A 13,015-nucleotide genomic window follows, 5' to 3' on the forward strand; every position below is an offset into this window, starting at 1 on the left:
AGTGATTGGATGCGCAACCCCACCATTAGACGATGAAGAACCACGTCTGTCTCTCTGTTCATTCTCTGATTGTGTTGTTTCTGTCAGTGTGGAGTGTGGGAAACTCTGCTTGCTGCCTTAGAGACCCTCATCAGGGTGCACCACCCTCATCAGGTCTTCAACATCCGTCAGTTCCTCAAGGCTGAAGTAGTGCATCGCTTCCTGCTCACCTGCCAGGTGTTACAGGTAGGTATCTGTCACAAACCTGCTGTCCTTCCTTTTCTCAGAGACTGTTACTAACAACGTTTTGTTTGTCTTAAGGAGCATCGGGACGAGCATCTGACTGCCATCCCACAGGAAGTCTGTTTGTCATTCGTCAAAATCATCCAGGAGGTACTCGGCTCACCTCCAGACATGGACCTGCTCAAACTGATCTACAACTTCCTGCTGGCTGTTCACCCGCCCACCAACACCTACGTCTGCCACACTCCATCAAGCTTCTACTTCTCACTACATATAGGTGAGGAAGCAGCGCATTTGAAAGCACCACCTCTGTATCAAAGTTCCATTAAATTGATGCACTGAGTTCTTTTGATGTCTGTTTGTCAGATGGGAAGCTGTACCAGGAGAAGGTGCAGTCCATTATGTACCTGAGACACTCCAACAGTGGAGGAAAGTCTGCCAGCAGCTCTGTGGTCTCACTCTCCCCGACTGTCTTCGCTGACGCTCCCCATGAAGGTACAGCTGCTTTAACTATATTACACTGACCTTGAGGCGCTCCCTGCACCAAACACAGTGAAGATGATTAAATACAAACCTTCACTTTGCTGCTTTGAATGACATTATAAATGGAGAGATCAGCAGTGCTTTTATGAGTGCATGTCCATCTACCAACGAAAATTAGTTTAACATGTTTAGTGCTGTGTCAGCCCTGTTTTCTCTCTGTGATGAATTGTAGTCACCAGAGTTTTATTTTAAGTACCTAATGTAAACACCATTATTTCTGGGAAAAAGCTGATGTATGAGCATTAGGTCATTATATGTGCTTGTGAAACTCCCTCCCATCTCCCTCCACATTTTAATCTAACTGCTGCTCATAACAGCTCTTCTCACAGAACCCTTCTTTTTTTATACATCCTATATATCTTCTTAGCTATGCCTTTTTTCCCCTTTTATCTTTTATTGTCCCACTCAGTTTTACAATTATAAGCCTCCTTTGTCGTCATAACCTTGCTTTTTTGATGTAATTCCTTTGTATTTCTTGTAAAGCACTTTATAACTTTGGGAAAGGGCCGTATAAATGAAACAGAGTTGGCTGTGATAACTTGCAACACTGCAGTGAGATGTAATCCAAAAATATATAAACAATTGACATCTCCTGCACTCACCCTGCTGACATGAGATACTTGTTTTTCTGCCTCGCTGTAATTAAAGGCACAATTTTGTCAATGAGCAGCCATGCCTCTGCTCTGCCACATCGTGTTATTCATCACCTTCATCAATTTTGCTGTTTTCAGTGCAAGCGTTGTACAATGCAGCTGCGTACAAATAGGCCGCTTGAATCCATCAGTTTTAAAGGTGAATAATTTATAAGTGCTGAATCATTTTGTTGTGTTTTCCAGGCCATCTCCACGCTCCTTTCCCTGAACATGGAGGTGATGATCAGTCGTTACGCCCACCTAGTCTGGCACCATCTCCATACTCCTCCCCGCTGCTGACACCTCGACTAGGACACGGTGGCTCAAATGAGGCAGGTGAAGGTGAAGGGGTCTCCCTCGCCACTCAGCAGACACGGGGCAGCACAGAAACACTGAAGAAGGGTGGAGGTGATGAGCAGCTCCTGAGCAGCTGTGAATCGGCCAAGACGATCTGTGACTCTAAGGACATAGGTGAGGGAGGAGCCCAACGCACTCCTTCCATCAGCGTGGAGGAGGAGCGGGACGAGGCGGCGGAGGTGGACAGTCTGGCAGAGGGAAGCGTAGGGGTGGCAGAGTCTGAGGACAGGTTTGATTGGGCCAGTGATGAGGCGCCGCGCCGTCCTGACAGTCTGAAAGGCATCCAGTCCTTCCAGAGGAGCCACAGCAACCTGGCCAGTCTAGGCCTGGCCTTCCCAGCTCCAAATGGCTCTCTGGCAATTGGCCGCTGGCCCAGTGCGGCTGACCGAGGCTCCATGCCTGAAGACTGGGAGAGCTACACTTACTCGCCTGGCTATGAGAGGGCCCACAGCAAGACTGAGTCCAACGACAGGTACGCTGCTATAATTCCCTTTATAATGGCATGCTTGTTTGATTACTGTGTATCAAGAAGTTAATCTCAGGATGTTATAACTGAACCCTGGATATTATCTATTGACAACATTAATTAAGTCAGCCCATATCAAACCTTAGCCAAGCTATGAATGACTGACAGTGAGCACTAACAGTCTCACCAACACTTTATCTAATTGTATGTCTATGTGGGTTTTTTTGTTTTAAATAAATTCAAATAGGTAAATACCTCGACCAAAGCTACTCTTTGATAAAGACGTCCTGTTTAGGGATTTACATAATCTTCAGTCTCCTTAACTTTGAAAATGATTTGCACTCTAGTGACAGTTTCAGTTTATTTCTGCCTGCCAGCTGCTGGTTTAAGATGAAATAAAAAAAGAGATTTGTTAATTGCAATCCTGTTTTCTCAAATGTTTGATTTATTTTTTTTTTTTACACAAGTGAGTGACATTAATATGTTACAAAATTTAGCCTTCTGTAAAACCTAAAATTATCTTAGAATATCCTTTTTAAGTTTTCTTAACATGCCATTTTGAGAGCACTGTCAGAGGGAATTAGGCTAGTTATTCATCCACAGTGATTCAGCACTAAAGTCTAAGCTGTGCATTTCTCAGGTCCAGTACTGAGGACTGCCTGGTGCTGATCTGCTGTGGACTCTATGATCTTCTGAGGGGCGTCTTGCTGCTGTTGCCTGATCTCATGCTTGAGGAGGTGATGGACAAACTCATCCAGCCAGAGGCACTCATTGTTCTGGTCAACCACTCGTCACCTCTCATCCAACAAGGAGTCATGAAGGTTGGTTCAGCATCCTCTTCGATGAGTCACATGTCTTCTAAAGCAGGTTGAGCTGATTCAGCACCAGGAGTCAATTTTACGACACTTAAGTTGTCACTGTGCTGTTACCCAGTGTAGGATGGTTTTGCTCACGACCCAAGAGGCACATTCACACATTTGTTTTTACGTTTTATGCTTTTAGCGAACACTTTTCTCTCAAAGTGCTCACAGAGAGTGAAACTGCCGTGCAACATTAATGTAAGAGTTTTGTAGCCAGTTAAGAAGAAACTCTGTACCCAAGTGCATCCAGCAAAATAACCATCGGGTTGCAAAGACTGAACAGCCAGAAAGAAAAACAGTCCACAGATGTTGTTAACCTTTGGTTTTTGTACAGATTAAATAAATGGGATATGAATATTAATAAGTGGGCTTTAGAGGTGCTGGTAGGTAGATATAATGCTTTTGAACAGAGCCAGGCTACCTGCTGCCACCTGTTCCCAGTCTTTATGTGAACTAAGCAAATAGATTGTTAATTGCCTTTGTTGAAGATTTGTTCACCTGTGCCTCAAGATCATAAGAAAAAATACTGTTCTTGTGGCCTTTTAATGGTCACAACAGAGATGAGTGTGAACTACAAAACATGCTGGACAGAGTATTATTTAAAGCAAGAGAGGAGTTAGGATGGAAATCTAAAAATGTTAAAACTGTTGTTTTGTAATCTGATATTATTCTCACCCTCTCTCCCAGTTGTTAGATGCCTATTTCAGCCGAGCCCTCAAGGAGCAGAAGGAGAAATTCCTGAAGAACCATGGCTTCTCCCTGCTGGCCAACCAGCTGTATATCCACCAGGGCAGCCAGGGGCTCCTTGAATGCTTCCTGGAGATGCTATTTGGGCGGCCGGTGGGCCTAGAGGAAGAGTGAGTCCAAGAACAACACACTTGTCAAGTCATAATGTCTTGTGCACCATAGGCACCAGATCTAATATTATGCATAGTATTGTCTACTATATGAATCCATGTGTTTGATGCTCACATCTTTGTGCACATTTCACCATTATTTTTCTTTTCTGTATTGTTTTCCAGTCTGGACCTGGAGGAGATGGAAAATATCTCACCTTTCAGAAAACGCTGTATTATCCCAGTGTTGGGTCTTATTGAGAACTCCCTGTATGAGAACTCCTTAGTGCACAACATCCTGTGTATGCTGTTGCAGCTCCTTAATGCCTGCCCCAAGCTGGCAGACATCCTGCTAGACCACGGGCTGCTCTACGTGCTCTTTAACACCCTCTCCACCCTCAACGGCATGGAGAACGGGTATGGCTGCCCGAACAGAGGATGATTCATTCAAACAAGGGTTTTGTCTTGAACCTCTGAGCCATGAATTAAATCATTAATCCTCTCACTGTTCATTGATCTGGCATATACCGGTGTTAGACTCACTTCCTCTGCTTCATATTTTATTGTTTTCCTTGTCCTCCCTCTGCAGTATTCCCCTGAATGACTACAAGCTCCTGGTGTGTGACATCCAGCAGCTGTTAGTAGCTGTGACTATCCACTCCTGCAGCTCTTCAGGGTCCCAGTACTTCCGCATCATCGAGGACCTCATTACCTTGTTGGGTTTCATGCAGACCAGCAAGATGCGTCGCACACAGGGTGAGAACTGAATTTCTGAAATTCAATACATATGCAAAATATATCAGTGTTGTCATCTCCTGTGCTCTGCAGTTGTGGTGATATCAAGCTGTCATGATCTGCTGCAGAAAGAAACGGGGCTGTCACTCCATTATCTACAACTGCAGAGTGGAAACTCATTTGAGAAAAAAAATATAATTTGAGAAATATCTCACATCTCCATCTTCCCACTAAATGATTTTCTCTCATTTGTCCCTAAATTTGCTCTCTGAAGAATATCTTCCCATCTCTCCCCCATTAGCGCTTATTTCTTTACAATTTCTTTTGATCTGATATAATCATTATGTGATCACAAAAACATTACAAAGGCATTATGGCTCTGTACATGGCACCCTTTATTTTTGGTGGTTTGTCATTTTAGTTGTTGCACTTAACTGTATTATTGCCCCCAGTGACCCCCAAGCAGAAACAGAACCTTCCTTTTTCCTTCTCTTCTTTTCCCCAAGTCAGACTCAGCAAACTCTCTTAGCTGCACAAACTCGTCATAAGCTTCTCGTTTTAACTTGATTAATGTGACCTGTTCATGAAAAGGTGTCTGCTTGTAAGATTTGATCATTAGCATAATCTATGATACCAAAGTGCTATATAAAACTGCCTTTTCTGCTCTGCTAGTGGACAGGTTTCATTGATAAAAATGTTGCCCAAGATCAGAAAGAAGGATTAGAAATCAGCAGATGAAACCACAATATATTTAACAGTGTCACTAGTAGAAAAATGAGATGATATTACTGCAGCTCTCAATGCTATGTCATTGAAGAAACTGTTGAACCTCTCAGTAAATTGCCAGGACATGATGCACATAACACTGATACAATGAACAGAGTATTAAGAGAAAAGTACAAGAAAATCAGTGTATGCGATTTGTACTGATTGGCTCTTCCATGAAGCATATTATCGCTAAGAGACTTCTAACAGGGCAGCTCAAGTTCATTATCTCTATTTTTCCCAGAGATGTCAGTGGCTTTGCAGTTCCGCGTCCTTCAGTCAGCCATAGAATTTATAAAGACGACGGCCAATCAGGAACCTCAGAGGCTGAGCAGCTCCGTTAATGCACCAAGCTCTCCCCATCATGCCATCCATCAGAAGCGCAAGAGCATCGCAGGTGAGTGTTTCAGAGTGATCCAACATGATCTGAAGTGTGGAGGCAAAATTGGCCACCATGTGTTTTCAAGTATTTCTCTGCTCCACTCTCACCTGTCTGTTTGTTGATCCTCTCCTCGTCCTGATCTGAAGGTTCCATTGCCATGAAAGACTCCATTATCCCTCGTATCCCCAGACAGCACTACTGCTCCTATGGCCAGATCCCCCTGTCCCCTCCTTTCAGCTTCCTGTCTCAGGACTCCCCCCTCCCCTCCCCCTCAGGAGCTCCATCCTACATGCTCCATTGTGACGCAGGTAGCTGGGACTGCGGTCCACAGCGGAGAACATCCTCCCTGTCATGGGGCATGTCTCCCACGTTTGCACTGAACTCACCCTTTCCCCCCAACTCACTTTGGGGGTTGATTTGCCCAGTACCCTTGTGTGCTACTGGTGCCTTTGTTTGTGCACATTTAAATGCTTAACTAAATCAGAGTTAAGCATTTCAGCACAGATGGCATTTTGATCAGTGAATCCTTATAATCTTCTTTGTGTTCAATGATATATGAGACATTTGCATAACTTTACTCTGAACTTGAAAGGAGATGACGTATGTGTGCTTTTATTTACAAATGGCATACCATCATGAGCTCTCACAACTGAGCACGTACCAATTTTGTGCTTGCAGGCCGTCGCCGGTTCTCTCTGGCCCAGACTGACTCTCTGCTGATGCGGATGCGCTCTGTAGCCAGCGATGAGCTCAACCAGATGATGCAGAGAAGGATGAGCCAGGAAAACCCCATTCGTGCCAGCGAGACTGAGTTCGTCCAACGGCTGCAGAGGCTCGTGGTTCTTGCTGTCAACAGACTCATTTATCATGGTTAAAAAGCTTTTTCTTCTTCCACTTATCTACTCCACTTTGTCCTTCACCTCATAGGAACATAAACCAAGCCTGCTGTCTAATCCTGGTTCTGTTTGAATGTGTCTGTCGTTTCAGATGTGAGCCAGGACTTATTTGACCTGCTGAATATTCCCGACTCCCCAGACCAACAGCTTTTCACACCAGAGCCAGGTGATCAACCCCAGGATGAGAGTGGCTCTGCCTCTGTCCCACACTCTCCTACTCCCTTCACCCTGCCACCTGCCAGCAAGAAGAGCTTTCAGAAAGACATCCTCAAACTCATGATGGATGGGATCAAAATTAGCCTGGTAGGTCATAAGTCACTGTGAAGCTCTTCTTAGCTGTAAAGAGTTAATGTGACTTCCAAGTTGTGAAACTGGGTGTCGATGGTTGTGGTCTCACAGGGCAGCACAGGTCGGGGAGGAGCCCCACATCAGCAGTGGCGAAGGATCTTGTGGTCGTGTCGCGACACGTTCCGGGTCCAAATTGGCCGCCTGCTGGTGCACACACTCAGCCCTGTGCATCCCCTGTCTGACAGGAAGGAGGCGCTGGAGTTTGTGTTTGATCCCAGACATCTGGATATCCTCAAGGAGAGTCTCAGCCCGGGTCTAGAGGTGAGTGTGACGGAAATGCATCATTAAAATCCATTTGTCACCTCACATGTCAACTTGGCCGCTACCAGGTATTCTAGCCTAAAACAGTGGTTGCAAACCTGTGTGCTTCGAGGGTGTTGCAAGTGGGCCGACAAATCATTATGTTTTAAAACGAAATGATCTTTAAAAACATTTCAATCTCAGTCTGATAGCAAGCTAAAAGATTACATCCATGGCAAAAACTGGAGTATCAAAATTGATATCTGGTTAGCAACAGGTAGAATTAAAAGGAAAGACTGTCGAGAGACATTTAATCGGCAAGTGATCCCTCCTGTGTCAAACAAAAAAGAAACCTTGAGCTTGCCCTGCTTTCAGTTCAATCCTGAATCTTTGATCCTTATCATTAAAATAAAAAGTGCTCTGAGAATGTTATTTGGCCTTCATGTTGTTACAGGGTTGGATGTGGCCCGCAACATTTTGAGATATTCAAGTGGGCCATGAATTACAAAAGGTTGGGAACCACTGCTCTAAAATATTATAATTCTGGTCATTCTTACCAGTCTATATCCAAATCAGGGGAAAGAGAGTATACAGTGTATTAGTTTTGTTTGCCTTGATGCTAAAATAACTGTGACTTAGATGTTTTCATGCTCTTTATCAGGCCCCCTTGCATTGTCATTTTCACTCTGCATCCTCCTCTCAGACTTTTTACTGAAGGTCAGCCACTGTACGAGGCCTGTTTCCTGTCCATCACTGTGTGCAACTTGCTTCAGACATGAATGAAATTTTAATCCGTGCTTCTCTCCATCACGCAGCATGGACCGAAGCTGTCGCTGTACCTGTATGAGATGCTGCACGATCACAAGGACAGCCTCACCAAAGATGAGCAGAACGCCGTGGGTATATTCATGACCTCTCTCAAGCTTTGTGGCCATCGCTGCATCCCACCCAACGCACCACACAAACAAGACTTGCTCAGGGCCATAAAAGAGGTAAGTCCTATAAAGACAGCCATTGTCAAAGGGAAGGAAAATAGCTTGAAAGGCTTTTAAATAAAACATGAACTACCAACTGGTTTGTGCAGGTGGATCCGTAAAGCCTGTCAGCTTTTCTTCTTAGCCAGAAAAATTCATGCGAAGAACTTGTTTACTTGTCTCTTTATTCTCACAGGAAAAATTCAAATATGAAGCTGAAGAGAAAACAAGCAAAGTGGCGTGGGAAAAGAAAATGGCCAACACTCAGAGGAAGTGAGTCTGGGCTTTTTTTTCTAAAGCGAAATTGATGTTCAGAACAAGAAAATAGTGGTAAGAATCATGTCTTTGTTCAACTTCTCTATTCAAGTCATTCTTTCTTACTCCTCTGCAGTCTTATCCAGAGGCTTGATGGAAAGTCCAAGGACATTTCCAAGATTGCGGCTGATATCACTCAGAATGTGTCTCTGCGGCAAGGCATGGAGAGAAAGAAAGTCATCCAGCACATCAGGGGGCTCTATAAGACTGACCTCAGCGCCAGCCGCCACTGGCAGGAGCTGGTGCAACAACTCACGCACGACCGGTGAGCATGGAAATTTATTTCTCACATGGGTTTTTGCAACATCGTTAAGTGCAATAATTAAATCGTTACTGTAATGATGATTATATGTCTCCAACTTATTTTTGTGTAATTTTCTCATTTAAAAACTGTAGGGAAAATGACATTCTAATTTGAAACAGTTTGAGTAATTTGTAAAGACAAATCAAGCAAACATTTGATGAATACATATGCAAATTCATATCCTGTGAGGCAGGGTCATAGAATAAAACTGAGAGTCTACAGGCATGATAGCAACTTGGTCAGGCTGTGCGAACACACAGGTTTAAGCTACCTGCTAACATCAGTAACATCAGTAACACTAAAATGCTGATATTTATCAGGTGCAACATTTGGCATGTTCACCATCTTAGTTGTTAATATTTACTAATTATCACTAAATATTATAACAAAATTTACTTATTAACACTAAAATATGTCCTTCTGGTAGCACTAAATGAAGTTAAGTTAATTAGTTGTCACAGTCATTACTGGTGATTCTGAGGACATGAATGTCTGCACAAATTTCAAGGACTAAAATGGGCGACTGACCAACATTGCCATTCTTAGAACCATGTTAATTTTCTTTTTGGCAAATTTTATTTTCCTGCAGAATTAGCTAAATTCAGAAACAAATACTTCAAATGTAAATATGGTGATGATGAATTTATGGATTATGACTTGAAAAACAAAATCTGAACTAGGTTTTAAAAAACTCACCATTTGAAATCCATGAAAACTGTAGAGTATAAACGAAAGATGTTAAACCACCTAGTTTTCTAAAACATGTCTGAAGACATGATATCTCACTGGTAGCTACAATCCTGCAGTCAGGTTTCCTCTGTACTGATATGAGTAGACAAAGTGTTACAGACAGCTGTCATGGTCTGTTTCAGTGCGGTTTGGTACGACCAGACATCCTACCCAACGTCCTGGCAGCTAGATCCCACTGAAGGGCCGAACCGGGAGCGACGGCGGCTACAGAGATGCTACCTCACCATCCCCAACAAATACCTGCTCAAAGACAGGCGCAAGCCTGAAGGTGGATACACCCCTTTTGGCAAATTTCTGTCCAGCACTAGTGTGTTTGTCTGCCTTAATCTAACCTTCATGTCTTGTTTAGACACCATGAAGCCACCACTGTCCTTCATGTTTGAGGATAAGACTCACTCCTCCTTCTCCTCCACTGTCAAAGACAAAGCCACCAGTGAGCCCATCAGGTATAACTTTCCTCCTCTCTGTCTCTCCCTCTCTGTAAGCCTTTCGTAAACATCACATCTGTCACAGGGAGCCAGGATGATTTGAGGAAGGCGCATAAATGTCTAATAGACTGGTGCTACCTTGAGAGATGTCTATGCTTTATTCATATGGTGTATTTCTTGAATGAGAAATATCTTTTTGTCCTTAGGTTCACTAGACGTTGCATCAGCGTCGCCCCCTCCAGAGAGACAGCAGGGGAGCTACTTCTGGGTAAGTCACTGACCGTCCCTCGCAGCTGTTCCATGCATAATATACTCAGCCGGTTACAAGGCACAAAGAGTAATGTGCTCTCTCTGAGGCACTAGAGAATATTGCTCTGCCCTCACACATGAGTGTTTGTTAGTTATTCAGTGGGGGAAGCTTTTGTTTGTCTTGCTCTTAGTACACCAAATCTCTCTCACTCTGCGCTGTCTCACAGGAAAGTCTGGGATGTACTTTGTAGAGGACAACGCTGCTGATGCTCATGACAACCAGGTAAAGCCAGGCTTAACTATCCAGGCTTATTCTCTGCCAGAGGGGTGGCACTGCCTTATGTGAGTCTGCCTGGCAACTCAGCAGTGGATGTGTTTATGTGTTTGGACAGAGCCTTCATGGGGAGACCGAGGCACCTTCCTTCTCCTGGACGTACGAGGAGATCAAGGAGGTGCACAAGCGCTGGTGGCAGCTAAGAGACAACGCCGTGGAGATATTCCTCACCAATGGCAGGACCCTGCTGTTAGCCTTTGACAACACCAAGGTGAGGCAAACACAATTCACATGGAAGAAAAATGAGGGAAGCCTGTGGAAAGCTGGATGTTCAATAAAGAAACACTGAAATGAATGTTGATGTTGTTCGTGACTGGCATACACTACATCTCCCACCATATTTACTTGAACTATTTCAATTCATTATCGCGAAGAACTGAGTGTGCTTATCATCCACAACTAGACTACCCAGCAGATCACAAGAGAAAAATTCAATCCATGTTTCATTTGAATATTAAAATGCAGCCACACAGTATGGACTGTGATTAAGAATGACAAGATGAAAGAGCCCACTGATGCTCAAAGAAAAAGATGTATGAATAGACAAAATCATGCAGCTTGAAAAAAAAAAAACTTGCTGTGAGAGTTAATTGTTGAATTGCCTTTATGTTGTTCTGTCCCTGATGCCTTTTAAGCTCTGTGGTATTCTGTGGCAGGAATCAGTCACGATAATAAGATACAGCACCGTCATACTCTGTAAGGAAAAACTGTTATTATTGTACACAATACTGATAGAGTGTTACAACGTGGTCGGACGACTGACGTTTAATTAAATGGAGGGTTTCCAGGAGGGATTTTGGTCTGTCCTTAGATTGTCTTGGGACTTGCCAAAACCTTACATGTGTAAACAGACAAAAAGGATTTATTTCTTTTTCCTTTTGTGTTTACTTCAAGTTTAGTCTGATATGTTTTTGGTTTTTGGTACAAGCATTTGTGTCCCCTGCAGGATGAATTATAATCACTTTTGTGATGCTCTGACTTCTCATCAAGAACCATCATCAGGCCAAATTTTTATGTATTCAAGAGGTTTAAACCTGCAGTTGAAGTTTTTTTGAATTTCCAATTTAGTAAATGTGAGCCTGTTAATATCCTAGACTAAGAGGGTGAACATTATATCTGCTTGACATCAGCATGTTGGCTGTTTGCCATGTTTTTGGGCATTTTGTGCTTTTATTATCTTTGGCTTGGTTTGGTGGAAGTGTTTCAGAAATTAGAAAATTAACCTAAAATTTCAGACTCATTTAGTTTTTTTTTTGGTGGATCAGCAGCTCTCTTAAGGCACTGGGCTAATTTTGTCAGTGGCACAGGAAACTGAGAGACACAACAGGTTATTTCCATGTTTCACCCCAGTCCTGACACGAGTGTTGGAAATAATCTCGAGTTCTCTGTGCTCTTGTCTTAGTTCCGTGATGACGTCTACCACAACATCCTGACCTCTGATCTGCCCAACCTACTAGAGCATGGAAATATCACCGCACTCACACATCTATGGGGCTCGGGTCAGATCTCGAACTTTGAGTACCTCACTCATCTCAATAAGCACGCAGGCCGCTCCTTCAATGACCTCATGCAGTACCCCGTGTTCCCTTTTATCCTGCGAGATTACACCAGTGAAACGCTCGACCTGCAAGACCCAAACATCTACAGGTCAGTGGCGGATGGTTCCTCTGTTGCTGTGTTTTGAAAGGCATTTGAGGTTATGATTTGGTTAACTTTTATGAGGGTCATAGATATTAGTGTTAACCACTGCAAAGCATATTTGTACCTCCTCTGTCACTGATGCAGTAGATATAAGGTATTTTAAGTGTACTGCTCTCAAATAATCAGTGTTCTTCATATATAGGCTAATTATAAGAACTGTCATGAGAAATCAGGGCAGACATTGTTAATTGATATATTGTGTTATTCTTTGATGAATTAGATGGTGGAGTTTGACCTATCTGAAGTCAAGACTCATGACAGGAAAATCATTTATAATGGAAAACTTGAAGTCATTTGTCACTAATGAAAATCGCAGTTAATTTCTGCTTTGCTTCACTTTGTCATTGTGCAGGAATTTGAGCAAACCCATCGCAGTCCAGTCAAAAGAAAAAGAAGATCGTTACGTGGATAATTACAGGGTAAGGCTCTGTTGTACCTTTTAGCATGTGTTTCCAGTGATGAACAGCCGTTCATGGGGCACCACGTTGTTTTGGCCTGAAGTGAAGAGTCGGTTTGACCAGCAATAATAAAGCAAGCAGGAATGAGTTGATGGACCTTAGGTACAACTCTCCAGGGCTGCACCTGTGCACCTGTGGCTAACTCGCTGAACTGCTGCAGCTTGTACACATGGGTGTCCACAGTGGTGTTGTTACTTCAGCGCCATCTTTAAATATTGAG

General features: G+C 43.3%; 1 protein-coding gene across 9 annotated transcripts in view; it reads left to right on the forward strand.

The window, feature by feature from the left end:
* lyst (lysosomal trafficking regulator) overlaps positions 1-13,015 on the forward strand; it is a 62,142-nt gene that overhangs the window by 42,460 nt on the left and 6,667 nt on the right. For 8 of the 9 annotated variants that reach the window (XM_071481119.1, XM_071481125.1, XM_071481118.1 and 5 more), the window contains 22 exons: positions 88-225; positions 301-499; positions 589-717; positions 1,602-2,226; positions 2,861-3,041; positions 3,768-3,937; positions 4,103-4,333; positions 4,506-4,672; positions 5,661-5,813; positions 6,477-6,668; positions 6,786-6,997; positions 7,094-7,303; positions 8,098-8,274; positions 8,453-8,529; positions 8,648-8,836; positions 9,748-9,893; positions 9,975-10,071; positions 10,260-10,321; positions 10,530-10,585; positions 10,695-10,847; positions 12,039-12,283; positions 12,690-12,756. In XM_071481119.1, the coding sequence (XP_071337220.1) occupies positions 88-225; positions 301-499; positions 589-717; positions 1,602-2,226; positions 2,861-3,041; positions 3,768-3,937; positions 4,103-4,333; positions 4,506-4,672; positions 5,661-5,813; positions 6,477-6,668; positions 6,786-6,997; positions 7,094-7,303; positions 8,098-8,274; positions 8,453-8,529; positions 8,648-8,836; positions 9,748-9,893; positions 9,975-10,071; positions 10,260-10,321; positions 10,530-10,585; positions 10,695-10,847; positions 12,039-12,283; positions 12,690-12,756 (3,876 nt within the window). The remainder of the gene's footprint in view (positions 1-87; positions 226-300; positions 500-588; positions 718-1,601; positions 2,227-2,860; positions 3,042-3,767; positions 3,938-4,102; positions 4,334-4,505; positions 4,673-5,660; positions 5,814-6,476; positions 6,669-6,785; positions 6,998-7,093; positions 7,304-8,097; positions 8,275-8,452; positions 8,530-8,647; positions 8,837-9,747; positions 9,894-9,974; positions 10,072-10,259; positions 10,322-10,529; positions 10,586-10,694; positions 10,848-12,038; positions 12,284-12,689; positions 12,757-13,015) is intronic. The other variant, XM_071481122.1, reaches the window with a different exon arrangement.

This window comes from Trachinotus anak, unplaced genomic scaffold (assembly GCF_046630095.1).
Source record: "Trachinotus anak isolate AG129_WGS33_773 ecotype Australia unplaced genomic scaffold, CSIRO_AGI_Tana_v1 ptg000007l, whole genome shotgun sequence".
Classification (NCBI taxonomy): domain Eukaryota; kingdom Metazoa; phylum Chordata; class Actinopteri; order Carangiformes; family Carangidae; genus Trachinotus; species Trachinotus anak.